Source organism: Microcaecilia unicolor, chromosome 6, assembly GCF_901765095.1.
Source record: "Microcaecilia unicolor chromosome 6, aMicUni1.1, whole genome shotgun sequence".
NCBI classification, from domain to species: Eukaryota; Metazoa; Chordata; class Amphibia; order Gymnophiona; family Siphonopidae; genus Microcaecilia; species Microcaecilia unicolor.
The window spans coordinates 170,349,973-170,367,474 of NC_044036.1; the positions used below are offsets into that span (position 1 = coordinate 170,349,973).

A 17,502-nucleotide genomic window follows, 5' to 3' on the forward strand; every position below is an offset into this window, starting at 1 on the left:
GTTTCTTTTGTTGGTTTTGATATTATTTAACGCTGAGAATAAGGTTTCACAAAACTACGTAGAGGGAAAAATTGTGAGTAAAGCCATTGCTATATTTTTCAGGGTGCTAAAAGTGTCTGGTAATCGGATCCAGGCACTCCAAATTTCCTGGTAACTCAGATATTCTCTTAATAATTGCATCTTTATTCTGCATATCGTGAAATAGAACTGGTGCAAATCTTAGGAGAGTTTCTTTAATAAATTCTCCCTCACTGAGTGCTTTTCCATGCTGAGCTATGGAGTGAGCAATGCTCAAACTTGCAGATGTTAAATTTGTAGAACCTTTTACAAATTTAAGGATGGACTTAGATTGGCTCTTATAAAAGTGTAGCTGCCTGGAAATGTATTCCTTCCTTTCATCCTCACTTTTTTTCAAGAGCTGGGAATGATTAGTTTCAAAATGTCTATTTATATTCCACGTTCTGCTTACTACCGTTTCAGTACATAGAACGCAAAATGATCTGCCATTTTTTTCTATAATGCCATACATCTCGGTCCATGTCTCTTGAAAGGGTCGGCTACTGCTACTACCACTTCCTTTACTTAACCTTGGTTTTTTATTTTTTGGGTTCTCCATCAGGGGGGCAGTGACAGAAGATAGAATTATAGATAGCCTGTTAGCCCTGCAGGCAATTAGGGGTTAACTAGCCTAACTGACCACCTTATGTAAATTAAGATGGCTGCCGCTATTTCTAATGGCGGGAAACGGCACCCATAGCACATGCCCTCGCCTCTCCCAGCCTCCCCCTCACCTATCTCAGCAATGATGGTCAATTAGAAATCCACGACACCCCAGAACAGTAGATTGGATGATGGTTGCTGTGGTTATGTGGTTATGTGGTAATGGCGATCACAGGGCCCCCAGAGATGCGTCCCCCACGGCATTCCGCTGCTCTCTGCTCCGCCGACCGGAAGTGAGGTCAAAGATCCCCTAATGGCCGTGCAGGAGCCGGGGCAGAGGGAGCAGCAGGGAGGGAACAAGCGGAGGACTCGGAGGGAGCCAATAGGAGCGCACACGGCACCCCCCCAGCGGGTAAACATGCACCGGGGGGGGGGGGGGGGGTGATTTCGCCGGGGGGGGGGGGAGGTCGCGCTGCACCTGGGGGGGGACGCATCGGCGATCCGCCCCGGGGAACGCCGCTGCTTCTCTGTATGCGGCCACATGCGGCCGCGTGTCACCGAAAATGGCTAAGCGTGTCAGTACTGACACGCGTGTCATAGGTTCGCCATCATGGTCCTAGAGGAAATGTCAATTGTCTGCTGGTGAAGTCACTGCATGCCCTAGGATTGGTAGCATGGAATGTGGCTAGTATTTGGGTTTCTGCCAGGTACTTGTGACCTAGATTGACCCAGTGGCGTACCAAGGGGGGGGGGGGCGGGGGGGCAGTCCACCCCGGCTGCACACCGCCGGGGGGTGCCGCGCGCTGGTCAGCGTAATTTGTTTCCATGCTCCCTCTGCCCCGGAACAGGAAGTAACCTGTTCCAGGGCAGAGGGAGCATGGAAACGAACGACGCTGACCGGCATGCGGAACCCCCCCAACGGCGTGCACCCGGAGGGAAGGGGTTCTTTCGCTGGGGTGGGGGGGTGTCCTTTCACCAGGGGGGGGGTCGCGCTGCATGGGGGGGACGCATCGGTGATCTGCCCCGGGTGTCAGCGCCCCTAGGAACGCCACTGGATTGACCACTATTGGAAACAGGACACTGGGATAGATGGACCATTGGTCTGACCCAGTATGGTTATTCTTATGTTATGTTCCTAAATCCTTACACACTACTGAGCTTCAAACATCATCTGTGGGGAAACACCACACAATGCTACTCACAGAACTCTGTGGCAACTTAAGTTTCAATACTTGCTTCAGGGGTTCAACTCAAATCAGCCACCAAAGGGGAGAAGTTATCAAACTGCTTTGAGGCTTTAAGCCACATTATTTGCCATTTAATACAACTTAAATGGACCTAAGGAAGTTGCCTAAAACTAGCGCAGTGATATTTAGGCCACCATCCAGCTTATTTTCAAAAGAGATCGCCGGCCAGCTTCCAACACAAATCGGGAGATGGCCGGCCAAATCGGTATAATCGAAAACTGATTTTGGTTGGCTCCAACTGCTTTCCGTTGCCGGGACAGCCAAAGTTCCTGTGGGCGTGTCGGATTGGTAGTGAAGGCGGGACAGGGGCATGCCGGCGCGTGCTTAAGAGATGGGCGCCCTCGGCCGATAATGGAAAAAAGAAGGGCGTCCCTGGCGAGAATTTGGTCCACTTTATTTGGTCCCTTTTTTTTCAGGTCCAAGTCCCAAAACAGTGCCCGAACTGACCAGATGACCACCCTAAAAAAAAACAACTTTGAAAACTTTTTTTGCCAGCCTCAAATGTCATATGTCATCGCAGCAGTATACAGGTCCCTGGAGCAGTTTTAGTGAGTGCAGTAGACTTCAGACAGGTGGACCCAGGCCCATCCCCCCCTACCTGTTGCACGTGGTGAAAAATGGGAGCCCTGCAAAACCCACCCGAAACCCACTGTACCCACATGTAGGTGCCCCCCTTCATCCCTTAGGGCTATGGTAGTGGTGTATAGTTGTGGGGAGTGGGTTTGGGGGGCTCAGCACCCAAGGTAAGGGAGCTATGCACCTGGAAGCTATTTTTATTTTTTGTTTTAATTTTTAGAAGTGCTCCCTAGGGTGCCCGGTTGGTGTCCTGGCATGTCAGGGGGACCAGTGCACTACAAATGCTGGCTCCTCCCATGACCAAATGCCTTGGATTTGGCCAGGTTTGAGATCGCTGGCCTCAGTTTCCATTATCGGTGAAAACCGATGCCCGCCATCTCAAACCCGGCCATCTCTGACATTTGGCCGGCCCCAACCGTATTATCGAATTGAAAGATGGACGCCCATCTTGTTCGAAAATATGGTCGGCCCCGCCACTTCGTGGCACCGTCCTCGGAGATGGGCGTTTCCAGTCGAAAATGCCCCTCCATGGGTTAATAGTAATGAGATACAAATATGCAAATGTATGTAAAGCTGCACATTACTGTGTAAAATACCATAATGTGACTTGCAGTGACACATGGGCATAAAATGTCTATAAAATAACCCTAGGCACAAGCTGGGGTTATTTTACCATACCGAGTGCATCAGACTTCAAAGCCGCAGACTGATGCCCCCAGACCATAGCATAAAGGGGCCAGTGCCATCTGCTTGATCACATCTGCCCAAACAAGGCCCTCCCAAGCAGATTCCCTCATCCCCAATCCAGCCCCACATCCCCCATTCACACCCCCTGATTGAGGCTCCCTAGCACATCTCCCAGGTGGCACCAAAAGGGCAGACGTGACTGGGTATTTTTTGTATATTTTGGCAATTTTGTGGGCTCTTTTTAATTAAGTAATTTAATTGTTTATATTTTTAGCACTAACCAGTCAGGGGAAACATTGGAATGTTCCTGCTGGGTATGTACTGCTGTTTTTTTTTTTTTTGTACCTATGAATGAATTGCTGTTGCTTTTAGTTGTTTTACACATTTATGGAGTATTAAGTTGTCGCTTTTTTATATCACATTATCAGATGGCCTTTTATGTATTTATCTTACAGTTTTATTAAGCCCCTGATGCAGTTTTTGAGAGGGTGAAACATGGCCATGTTGGGCTGTTAGAGGAAAGTTGTATGCTGATTTTATTTTATTTTTTGTTACATTTGTACCCCGCGCTTTCCCACCCATGACAAGCTCAATGTGGCTTACATGGGGCAATGGAGGGTTAAGTGACTTGCCCAGAGTCACAAGGAGCTGCCTGTGCCTGAAGTGGGAATCGAACTCAGTTCCTCAGTTCCCCAGGACCAAAGTCCACCACCCTTTGTATCTGCGCTGAATCCATTTTGTTTTATTTCACCACATGGATCTACTTTTCTTTTCTGCTGGTTTTGGTTTAGGCCAGTGGTTCCAAACCTGGTTCTGGAGGCACCCCAACCAGTCAGGTTTTCAGGATATCCACAGTGAATATTCATGAGAGAGATTTGCATGCAGTGAAGGCAGTGCAAACAAATTTGTCTCCTGAATATTCGTTGTGCATATCCAGAAAACCTGACTGGCTGGCGTGCCTCGAGGACCAGGTTTGGGAACCACTGGTTTAGGCAATGAAAGTGTGTATGTACATTGACCCAAAGTACAGGCATCCAGAAGGAAATAAAGTTTCAATCTGGATAGACTGGATAGACCAAATGGCCTTTTATCACTATTTTATTTTTTGTTACATTTGTACCCCGCACTTTCCCACTCATGGCAGGCTCAATGCGGCTTACATGGGGCAATGGAGGGTTAAGTGACTTGCCCAGAGTCACAAGGAGCTGCCTGTGCCTGAAGTAGGAATTGAACTCAGTTCCTCAGGACCACAGTCCACCACCCTAACCACTAGGCCACTCCTCCCACACTTGATTGTTCACCTTCAATAAAAATAATAATAAAAACCCTCAAAGCAAATTACTATAATATTAAAATGTCACACAAATACAGGAAAAAAAAAGAAAATCTTCTGTTACAAAGAAACACATTGCAACATCACTAACCACTGCCACATACTTAACCTGCAGCCCCACAGATATGTTGTATTCACAAGACGACAAGTGTAAATTCAAACAGGGACTGTACTGGAGCTTACTTTGAAAACTCAGCAAGCTATGGATGAGCAGGACCAATAGACTTGTGTGCATTTACACCAGATTTGAAGCTGTGCAAAATATAGGTAGAGCTTTTGCATTCTTTCCCTGCCACCCTTTTTGATGTAGTGAGGGAAGAAGGAAGTTTTCAGGGGTCCTTTTACTAAGCTGCAGTAAAAGGGGGTCTGCGCTAGCATCAGCACATGTTTTTCATGTGAACTGAAGCCCCCATTTTACCGAAGCGAGAAGGCGGCTGTCTTTTTTTTCTCAACAAGAAATGGCCAAGCGGTAAATGTACCACTTACTATGTTGCCATTTTAGGGGGGTGGGGAGCACTTACACCAATTGAGGTGGCAGTAGGAGCTCCCACACTAACCCGGCGGTAACTGGACAGTGATTACCACTGGGTAAGCACCGGCGCTACAAAAATAGATAATATGCTGGGGCTGAGAACTACCAATGGGCCCCTGTGGTAACCCGGTGGTAGTTCCGGATTGGCGTGCATCAAATCCATTGCTGCATGCCAGCCCATTAGTAAAAGGACCCCTCAGTGAGGCTGTTTACCCATGCTAAATTTTTAAAAATTATTATCCTTTTTGCCACATTACCTTTTACTAAGGTGCACTAATGGATTTAGAATGCACTAAATGCTAAGAAGTGTAATTAAACTCTGGAATTCATTGCCAGAGAATGTGGTAAAGGCGGTTAGCTTAGCGGAGTTTTAAAAAGGTTTGGACGGCTTCCTAAAGGAAAAGTCCATAGACCGTTATTAAAAGGACTTGGGGAAAATCCACTATTTCTGGGATAAGCAGTATAAAATGTTTTTGTACATTTTTGGGATCTTGCCGGGTATTTGTGACCTGGATTGGCCACTGTTGGAAACAGGATGCTGGGCTCGATGGACCTTTGGTCTTTCCCAGTATGGCAATACTTATGTACTTATGCACTTTAATCCTATGGGCTTCTTAGCATTTAGCATGCACTAATCATTAGAATGTGCTAAATCTTTTAGTGCAACTTAGTAAAAGGCGCCCTTAGTTCTTAGGGGGCAATTCTATAAGCGTGTGCCTTCATTTAGATACCCATATTCCATTATAGAATTCTTGTATATCCTCTTACTGGCATGTCTTACATTTAGGTGCCACAATTACACCAGTCATAGGCCTGGCATAACTGTGGGTTAGCAGATGGCATGAATGGGCAGACTGGATAGGCCATATGGTCTTTAACTGCTTTTGTTTTTCTCTGTTCCTATGCTATCTACATGCTGTAAGGATGCACGTGATGTATAGTTTTCTATAAGTTGTTCAATCAGGTGCCCTGCCCATGCCATGCCTATGAATTGGCACCCATGCATTTATGCTATATGGGGTCTTTTTACTAAGCCACGGTAAAAAAAAGTGGCCTGCGCTAGTTTGGACACATGAAATTGGTGCATGCTGGGCCATTTTTTACTGCGTCTGGGAAAGAGGCCTTTTAACGGGGCAGTAAAAGTAGCACGCGGCAATTTGCTACCTGAGCCCTTAACACTACCTATTTACTTGACAGAGAGGGCTGACGTGCTACTTGTGCCTGCCAATGTGGCCGTACTGCTGATTACCACTAGGAATGCCCATGCGGTAGAAAACAGAAAATTATTTTCTACTGCAGGGAACAGCGCATGCCAACTTTGAAATTACTGCCTGGCGCTCAGGCTACCCCAGTGGTAGTATCAATTTGGCACATGCTACCTGCACTTTAGCCCTACCACGGCTTAGTAAAAGGGCCCCTGAGCCACTGCATGCACCATTATAGAATAGTGCTTAAGCTCTCTGCTGGAACGTTTGTGGGTAAATGTATCCTAGGTGTGTCAACTACATGAACTGGCACGAGAATCTGGGTGTCCAGTTATAACAATGCTCTTTTAACATCTACTTACTACCCATGCAATCTTTGGGCCAGTATTCAAAGGGATTAATATGCACATGGCCACCACTAAACATGTAAGTCCCCTATCCACAAATTTTTAGCAACAGTATATGAACACTGAATATTCCCTCTAAATGCTATCTGGAGCATGTTCAGCCCCTATCTGTACAGCTAAGTGGTTTAATTTTGGCCACAAAATGGCTGTACTAAATTAATTTGTTCAGTAATATAGGCAGTGGCTGAATATTTCTGCTATACATCATGGGAAATCTATAAATGGCATGCAATATTGGGTGTGCAAATTTGGGCGGCCACCCAATTTTGCACGTGTAAGTTGAGTAATAAGTCTATTAGAGCCAATAATTGAGTGCTAGCAATCAATTATTGCTGCTAATTGGTAACAATTTGGATTTATGTGCGCATCTCGCTAGGTGCTATTCTATAAAGATGCACATGTAAAATAGTGCATGAGTGAAAAGGGGGCGTGGGCATGGGAGGTTAAGGGTTCAATAAAGATACACACAATATTAGAGAATCTATGGGATCTGTGCCTACTTTAAGCCTGGGGATTTATACCATGTTTCAGTTGACGTAAATCCTCGTGCCCAAAAGTGATATATATTGTATGTTTAGCACCTCTGACTATCTGGATAGCAGCACTGAACAGAAGTGTTTAAAAGGACATTGATCAGATCACATCTCTATTGTATTGCTGTGTTCTGTTCATATTGCACAAAAGGTAATGGCTTAGCCACACAACTTTCAAGAATTGCAAAATGCATTTTCTAGTCCTGATAGCATCTTAATGGCCCACTCAAAAGGTTTAGAGTGCTGCCTTTATCTCTTTGTAGTTTTTAAAGGTAGCAAACTTGTTTCTTCTGTCTGAATCTGCACTTACTATTGGAAGCAATCTGCTAAAGTGTGAAGTAAAAGGCTTTCAACATAGTTGAAGGCCAGGCAAACTCTGTGAAGTTAGATTCTGTTGCTAGAAAAATTGTTATTCAATTGAAGAAACTATTGTGCCTTAAACAATACATAGTCTCCAGGGACAGAGAATAGATTAAATGGAGCTCTTCTTCACTGGAAAATATGTGACGTTGTCAATTGCACAGTTTTTCCTTGACTCACACCTAAACTTAACTGTCTCCCTTCTCTGACACCATCACCAGGAAACAAAACTACATGCAAACAGCTGAAAATAGAAAAAAATATATGTTGGAATAGTTTGGAATGCATGACTACAGTATACAGAGAATGATGATATCAAATGCAATAAGACATAAGCATCGCCACACTGGGACAGACCAACAGGTCCATCTAGCCCAGCACCCTGTCTCCGACAGTGGCCAATCCAGTTCAGAATCACCCGACAAGATCCACGGAGCAAAGCATTTTGTACTGCTTGTCCCAGGAATAGTGGATTTTCCCCTACATCTCTTTAATAACATTCTATGGCCTTTTCCTTCAGGAAGCCATCCAAACCTTTCTTAAACTCTGCTAAGCTAACTGCCTTAACCACATTCTCCGACAACGAATTCCAGAGTCGAATTATGCGCCGAGTAAAGAAAAATTTTCTCTTATTTGTTTTAAACTTACTGTACTCCAGCTTTATCGCATGCCCCCTTGTTCTAGTATTTTTGGAAAGCATAAACAGACGCTCCATATCTATCTTTTCCACTCCACTCATTATTTTATAGACCTCTATCATATCACCCCTCAGCTGCCTTTTCTCCAAGCTGAAGAGCCCCAGCCGCTTTAGCCTTTCCTCATAGGAAAGTCATCCCATCCACTTAATCATCTTTGTCGCCCTTCTCTGCACCTTTTCCAATTCCACTATATCTTTTTTTGAGGTGCGGACAGGGTCATCCAATTCAAACACATCTTCCAAAGTTTTTGTAGATACACCATCATTTACCAGGGATTTTGGGGCCTTTTCATTAAGGTGTGCTAAGCCCTAATGCAGGCCTAGTGTTACGAGAAAGACATTCCGAAGATGTGCTAAAGCATTTTGTGGTAGTTTTCCTGTTTGTGCACACTAATGGCACATTATTTATTTTTTGCATATTTATTCCATTTCTCGTTTTCATTTACTTCTCTTTTTCATTTACTTCGTTTTTCAATCATTTTTATGGTTTAAAACTGATGAATTCTATATAAAAAATGTTTTTAAATCCTTCATAGTTGACATTTTCTTCAACTTGAGAGATTGAGAAGCCAATCTGTATACATCAAGCTGTTGGTACGTAAACTTATAATGCCATTTTTAAATATCCTAGGTGTCCATTTGACATCTTTTAGAATAGACATACTTATACATAAGGTTATATATGTTTTTATTTTTTTTATTTGTTATTTACTTTTTTTATATAAACACAATACAATTACGGGGTGGGAATACTGCAGATTTTTGAATGGGTGTTTATATGCATGTAAATATGAATCTATCTATCTATCTATCTATCTATCTATCTATCTATCTATCTATCTATATGTGTGTGTGTGTGTGTGTGTATCTAATTGCTCTATTTACAAAATATTACAATATGAGGCATATTTTCAAAACACTTACTTACAAAGTTCCATAGGTTGCTATGAAACTTTGTAAATCTAATTGCTTTGAAAATATGCCACTATGTCCTGTGCAACATATCATCATTCTGCGATCGATTTTTATGATTTTTATGTATGATATTCTTTTGTTATAACCAATTTGTATTTCTTTAATATTTTTAGGCTTTTTAACTGTCATGTCTTACAACTTATATATGTAGTATAACTAAGATAAAAAGTTTCCATTTTTGTGTTTTATGGTTGATGTTTTAAATTAATTGATTTTATGTTTTTAGACCCCTGATGAAGGCTGTCTAGCCGAAACACGGACCATGTAGGGTCCCAATAAGCTTTCATTTGGCGCTCTTCCTACCGTGGTTTCAGAACTGGTCATTTTTGGACTTTTGGCATTCTTCCACCCTTGTGTTTATTGATCCCTCTGGTTTGTTTGTGGAAGCATTGGACCTCCCTTTTTCTATATAGGTAGACAGGGAACGGGCATGGAAGTGTCATCCAGCTAGCATGCTTACATTACTGTGTGCTGACTGGTTAACACGGGGTTAACACAGGAGCACTCAGCACCTCCTAAATTAAGGAAGTAGTAAGTACTCCCGCATTAATTATTTTCAGACAAAAAAAGCTCTTTTTTAAGGGACACTCTAGAAATGAGATTAGGGCCAAATTCTATAAATGGCATTTTAAAAATCAGCGCTGAAAACCACACAGTTAGCATGATCCTATAAACTATGCCTAAAGTTAGATCTATTTTATTGAATATGCCTATGTGCCGTTCTTTCGACTAAGATTTAGGTGCACCCACTTAGGCCACCTAAAACCATACCTGTGCCTAAGTTAGGTGCAGGTTGGATTTGTTCCATAATAGTGCACATGGTTTTCTGAAATGCCCACAACTACGCCTAGAAAGTTATGTGTGTAAATTCTAATTAAAGCTAATTAGTGCTGCTAATTGGTTATTAAGTACCAATTATTGGCTTGTTAATCAAGTTATGCACGCAATTTGGTCATGTGGCCAAATTAGCATGCATAATACCTTAAGGCGCCATACATATAATTTGGGGATTAGTGCACAGGAAAGTCCCATGTTCGGATGCTCTATGCATCTTAGTAAAACGGTCCCTTTGTTCATCACCAGAACACAAGCTACAAAATTAACACTTGTAGTTGCCATAAATGATTTGCACTAAAGAGAATCCACGTACGTGGAGAACTCAATAGATCCCACGGAGCATAAAATGAAAAATAAAAAGGTGGGAATACAAGCCAGGCTATCCAAAAACTGGAACCAAAGCGAAATTTAAAATAAACAGCATTTATTAATTTTCAAAACAATGATAATAAAACAGTTACACATTAAAAGTGACTCACTTTTAATGTGTAACTGTTTTATTATCATTGTTTTGAAAATTAATAAACGCTGTTTATTTTAAATTTCGCTTTGGTTTCAGTTTTTGGATAGCTTGGCTTGTATTCCCACCTTTTTATTTTTCATAAATGATTTGCAACCAGGCAGGGAACTGCTCTAGATGCAATCATCATTATAAGGCAGAACTTCGCACGAGGAGCAGCAGTGGTGACACTACTTGGTTATAATGATTAGAACAAGCAAAATCGGCATAATTAAGGCAGAGCAGCCGTTAAGGAAAACTATGATAGTAACATTTTATTTATTTCTAAAAAGAGATTGTGGTGCTTCTATTAGTCAGGTTTTAGATGCGCATAAATTAAGGAGGTTTGGTTTATTTATTATTTATTGACAGGTGATAGCGTCACATGACAAGATTGAAATCGTCTATACCCAAGGAGGTTTAATTGTTTCCCTATATGCAGCCATGTTATTAACGTAGGTAGCCATGACACTGTGACCGGGCAACCTAGCTTGTCCGGTCTTTTATTTCTTTCCCCCTCCCATTTCCTTTCCAAAAGTGCCATCTGGGAATGGGACCCTGTGACCCGGCGAGCAGCACATAGTTCACGCAAAACTCAGTTCTTGATTCCCAGTGCAGCTCCTTGTGACTCTGGGCAAGTCACTTAACCCTCCGTTGCCTCAGGTACAAAATATCACCTGTGTATAATCTGTAAACCACTCTGATTGTAACCACAGAAAGGAGGTATGTCAAATCCCATCTCCTTTCCGTTTCCCTAGCTTTTCCTTAACACACAGTTAGAGCATGCAGAAATGCTTTAAAACATTTTGCGGTATTTTGCCTGTGTTAACCTGTGCATTACCAACTTCTTAAAAATATTTTTGTGAGGGAGTGGACAGTGGGTATTCCTGTGTTATCCAGCTAATGTGTTGTGATTAATGCATCTGCTAACTGGATAACACAGAGTTAACATGGGAGCACTTTAGTATCTCCTAAACAGGAGATGGTAAGTGATTTTGCATCTTCTCTATGTAGGTACTATAAGCTAATGACAATATTAGCTGGATAGCTAGTGTTTTTAGCATGCACTAGAAATAAGCATGCACTAAATGCTAGAGACGCCCCTATATTCCTATGGCTGTCTCATGTGCTAATCATTAGTGTCACTAAAAACACTAGCAAGCTTTTATAAAAGACCCCCCCCCCCAAATGAAGATTGAGTAAGTAATATTAGAGAGAAGCTGCTAAAATGATCAACAGTGATAAAGCATATAGGGATAGACATGCACATCTAAACCTGTATATCCTGGAGGAAAAGCGGGAAGGGGAGAAATGATATAACATTTTCATTTTTGTTCTGTTGTATACAGGGAGAAGGTGTGAGAGGGAAAGGAGGAACGATGATGGTTCTATTAAAAAAGGGGGGGGGGGTGGAGGTTTTTGTATTCTGTGACACTGGCATTTATCATAGCTTATGCATTTGTTTTGAGCTTGAAAACCTCAATAAACATAAAAATCTGCAAAGTATAAATGCTTTTCAACCATGTATATTACAATGGATAGGAGGCTGTAGAATGAGAGGTCATAGGATGAGACTAAAAGGGGATACATTCAAGAGTTATCTAAAGAAATTTTTCTTTACAGATACCATCTTACCTGTGGATCAGAAAGGCGTGAAAGATCAGGATACAGGTAAAATTTTATCCCTTCAGATGCACCAGGTAACGTTACCCCTCGAAGCAGTAGAATCAACAACATAACATATGGAAATGTGGCAGTCACATATACCACCTACAAACAGAAAAACAGTACGGATACCATGTTATCATATACTTCTGTGCTATTGTCTACTGCTTTCATAACAATGTACAAAACCCCAGAAACTAATGTCAATGCATGCATCGCCTCATGATGAATTTCCGACTTCGGATGGTAAACACTAATTATCCATCAGATAGGGTTTATTCAACAGAGGATGGGACAGGCTAAAAAATGTCATGCCACCATATATTTTCATAAGAATTTGCAGATAAGAAATGACTGAACAATGATAGCATTATTATACATGCTATTATTTGCTTATTTCTTTTTTTGTAGACACTCTATTAATTTTATACCATGTGAGAGCCTGATGAATTAGGTAAATTATGAATGTGAATATAAATTACAGTCATTTTTAAAGGTATGCAAGTCTATAGACTTTCACAATGAAATATTTCTTTTGAGTCAGAAAAGTGTTTACTAAGCACATAGAGATTTATTGCTCACTTTGCCGAACTGGCAGGGTTAAACAATATACCAATCTTTGCATATTTTATTGCATGACTAGTTTAATTAACTCACAGAAATAACTTTCCATAACTTCTAATATCTATCTATCTATCTATCTATCTATCTATCTATCTATCTATCTATCTATCTATCTATATGAAAGCATCATCCTCTGGGCTCTCAGGCTGGTAGCTATAGGTTACTAAATACAGTTCTCTTCTAGAGTTTAATTAAGGGATCACGTCTAATGAAGGCTACGCCCCCCTGTGGCTGTTCACTTGCTGTGCTGTTCGCCAGTGCAGCAGGCACCGGCGTGGTTTCAAGGCCACAGTCATACTTTCTTGGGGTGGTGGCCTCAGGCAATGACCTGGTTTAGTGCCACAACCATCCTTTTGGTGGGTGGTGATATCAGCACCAGATTAGGAGCTGCCGTATCAGCGTTGGTGTCTCCTGAGGTAGAAGGATGTCATTTCCTGCCAGCATGTAGATGCATCATTTCCTGTTCACATGGCGAGGCCTATTGATAATGGATGGTATGTAAAAACTACTACTACTACTACTTAACATTTCTAGAGCGCTACTAGGGTTAAGCAGCGCTGTACAGTTTAACAAAGAAGGACAGTCCCTGCTCGAAGGAGCTTACAATCTAAAGGATGAAATGTCAAGTTGGGGCAGTCAAGATTTCCTGAATAGAGGTGTAGTGGTTAGGTGCCGAAGGCGACATTGAAGAGGTGGGCTTTGAGCAAGTATTTGAAGATGGGCAGGGAGGGGGCCTGGCGTATGGGCTCAGGGAGTTTATTCCAAGCATGGGGTGAGGCGAGGCAGAAAGGGGGGAGCCTGGAGTTGGCGGTGGTGGAGAAGGGTACTGAGAGGAGGGATTTGTCTTGAGAGTGGAGGTTACAGGTAGGAACGTAAGGGGAGATGAGGGTAGAGAGGTAAGGGGGGCTGCAGATCGAGTGCATTTGTAGGTTAGTAGGAGAAGCTTGAACTGTATGCAGGGAACAAACAGGGAACAGGGAGGGAGGTGGGTGTGTGAATGGGATGCTGCTGGGTGTGGGGGGTGTTGTTGGGGGGGGTGCGGGAGCAGTGCAAAGCTGTTGCCAGGGAGAGGTGTCCTGGGGAGCTATTGTTGGGGGCCACAGGAAAAGAAACTTTTTTTAATGCAGGTCCCGGCCTGATATTCAGCCAGGGCCCCCATAGCTTTCCTTTGTGGGCTTGGCTGAATATCGGCCGGGCCCACATAAGCTACAGCAGCCTGCCTGATATTCAGTGCCAGTGCCCAAACATGGCCTGGCACTTAATACTGGGGGATAATGTAGCGGGTGACGATCAGTATTCTAAAAAAAGCTGACCGCCACCGGCTGAATATTGGGGGGGGGGGGGGGGGGGGGGGGGGGGGGATTCTGTTTATATCTTTTTTGAAGGCACGGTCTCCAGAATTGTACACAGTATTCTAAATGAGGCCTCACCAGAAACTTATACAGAATCACCATCACCTCCTTTTTCCTGCTGGCCATTCCTCTCCCTATGTATCCAAGCATCCTTTTCGCTTTAGCTGTTACCTGTTCTACCTGTTTGGCCACCTTAAGATCATCAGATAGGATCACCCCCCCCCCCCCCCCAAGTTATGCTCTTCTTTCCTGCACAGAAGTACTTCACCCCCTATATGGTACTGCTCCCTCAGGTTTCTGCAGCTCAGGTGAATGACCCTGCATTTTGTTAACATTAAATCACAGTTGCCAATTTCTGGACCATTCTCTATACCAGGAGAGGACACACCGCCTTTGCGTGAATTCCTTCAAAAAGGCGGTAAATAAATCCTAATACATAAAATAAATAAAATTGCAGGATTCATGTGACACATGAGAGGAAGGACTGACTGCTTGTTTGTGAGTCTGCTTTGAAGACAGAAAAATAAAAGCAGAAAGTTCTATTGACCCTTTTTTATATATTACAGAATCTTTTTTATTTGCAATTGTTATTAAAAGGATCCTCGTAAGTGAATACTTCCTTCTGTGGGTCTCACGCATGACTGTTTATGCATGAGGGATCTTTGAACTGTCTGAGTGCAGTCTCAACTACCACTGCAACAAAAAAGCTGTTTCTAATTACTTGTGTTAAGTGAGAAGCAATCAGCTTTCTGCTAGAATAAACAGCAGCATCAATAACAACAACAAAACCTTGGTTTGTGTGGGTGCTCTGATTCTGGCTGTAATAATGATTCAAGATGAAAAAGCATCACAAAGAAAGAAAGAAGTGTCCTATGTTCAGTTTACAGAGCTTCATGATTCATGTTGCTGGTGCTTTTAGGGCAATGAAAATTTTCATTAACTTAGGGAGGGCAATTTTCAAAACTGTTGCTGCCAGTAAAACAGCTTTACCAATAGAAATAAACTATTTCAATATTTCCCACCCTGTATGAGGGTAAAAATTGTATGTTGTTCTGCCTGATGCATATACCGTTCTTCACGTGTATCTGAGACGTTCCCAGGGATGTGAGTTGGGCAGGGTATGAAATAACAGGCATATTTTTGTATTTTCAAAACTACGCACATTGTTTTGATTAGAAAAAGTACCCATAGAAAAAGGAGATGCAGATGTCCATGAGCACTTTTTTTCTTGGGCAGTTTTCAAAGTACAACTATGTTGAATCTTGTGAACCTTGGGCTGACAACATTAGGGATTCATATTCATTGGCTTGGCATCCAAGGAATGCAGTTGGACCTGCTCCTGTCAACCCTTCTGCAAGCTAAATGTTTTTCTTCACCTTACAGTATGATTGTTCACTTTGGGGGGGGGGGGGGGTAATGATTTATGTTGCATGAAGGGAGTGGATGCAATTAGACAAATGAAAAGAGATTTTTCTTGTCAGCCTATTTCCCTAATACTAGGTTAGTTTGGTTTAAGGTGATTCATCATCTGGTCTGGAGGGGTACTACATGCCACAAAGCTATCATGTTTGCGTCGTAGATCTAATGCCGAAATGTCTAAGTTTGTTTTAGTTTTGAGGGGTTTGGTGATTTCTCGTTAACTTCTGACTGCTGATTGTCTTGCCCTCTATAGACTAGATGGGGGTCCATTTATCTGATAGTGGTTTAGATATTTTTGTTAGTGCTTTACAAGATATGTTATGGTGGCAATGGGACCACAGCTACTTTTGGGGGGAGCGGTGAGAAGCATTATGCTGTCACAACTTTTGGCGGGAATGGAGGGGATATGGAATTACTGGGGGAGGGGTTGTTATATCATGAAATTGAGGCCATCGCCGCCTTGAGGAAGAAGAGTTTTTTAGGCTCAGCATCACTGCGGGCCCCTGAAGATACTGGGAACTTTTCACAACTAGTTTGATACCATCTAGCTGAATGAGAAACTAAGAGTCATTAATTAGATGTTTTAATTTGTACATTCTTGGGGATTTGCAGAGTTTGCCATTTTATATATATTGTTATGAACTGTGCTTTTCAAATAAAGCTGCTGCCAATGTTTTGCCACCTTAATATTTTGTAGGTTCAGTCTTGTTCAGACATATAGTAATGAAAGAGGTGGATGTGTTGCAAGTGTCTAAGTTATATATTTACAAAATCTAAAGCCGTTATTACCATCATTCATAGTAACATAGTAAATGATGGCAGATAAGACCTGTATGATCCATCTAGTCTACCAGATAAGGTTTTATTCTGTCTGCCTCTCTATGTAAGTTATACCCATCTATACCTTAGATTGGGGTTGTACCTATCACTCCTACCCGTAACCTCCACTCACAGGACAAATCCCTCCACTCAGTACCCTTCTCCACCACCGCCAACTCCAGGCTCTGCCCTTTCTGCCTCACCTCACCCTATGCTTGGAATAAACTCCCTGAGCCCATACGCCAAGCCCCCTCCCTACCCATCTTCAAATCCTTGCTCAAAGCCCACCTCTTCAATGCCACTTTCGGCACCTAACCATTGTACCTCTATCCAGGAAATCTAGACTGCCCCAATTTAATCGACTGCATTTTTTGTCCTTTAGATTGTAAGCTCCTTTGAGCAGGGACTGTCCTTCTTTGTTAATTGTACAGCGCTGCGTAACGCTGCGTAACCCTGGTAGTGCTTTAGAAATGTTAAATAGTAGTAGTAGTTATACTCCTCGATGCCTTGTTTAAGAGTAAGGGTCATTCAAGGTTTGTTTTAATTCCTTCCTCTTTCTACATAAGGATCCTCTGTGTTTATCCCATGCATTTTTGAATCCCATCAGTTTTTGAACACAGCCTCCACTGGGTAATTTTTCTGCTAGCCACAGAAATCAAAATAGTCAAAGAACAGGTTGGTAATGTGTCAAAGCAGAGAAAATCAATTTGTTTTTTAGCAAAGCCCCTGGGCATGAGATAAAGATATGTTGAAATTTCTTGTTCTAGGAACAAAAGAGCATAATTGTGAATTTGAGTTGCACACAGCTTTGCTCCTGACAGGGGAAACTTTGTGAACCTCAAGAATAGTTAATTGAAGCAATTTAACTTATCTTGCTTTACAGGAGATACAAAGCTTTAATTTTGCAAGATGTGTAATTATCAGGGCTTTGGTTATGTTTAATGAGGACAGGGTAGGCAAAAAGGGAGAGAAGTAGTATTTTATGTTAAAAATAATACTAAATGAAGTGAAATGCAGGGACTGAAAGGATAAAAGGAACTGTTGCTTAGCTTGGAAAGGGGGCACTGCTCTTCTC

At 42.4% G+C, this 17,502-nt stretch overlaps 1 protein-coding gene across 3 annotated transcripts in view; it reads right to left on the minus strand.

Annotated features, from left to right (window-relative positions):
• Window positions 1–17,502, minus strand: part of SLC6A11 (solute carrier family 6 member 11) — a 310,046-nt gene that overhangs the window by 91,787 nt on the left and 200,757 nt on the right. For all 3 annotated transcript variants that reach the window (XM_030207198.1, XM_030207197.1, XM_030207199.1), the window contains one exon: window positions 12,184–12,318. In XM_030207198.1, coding sequence (XP_030063058.1) covers window positions 12,184–12,318 — 135 coding nt within the window. The remainder of the gene's footprint in view (window positions 1–12,183; window positions 12,319–17,502) is intronic.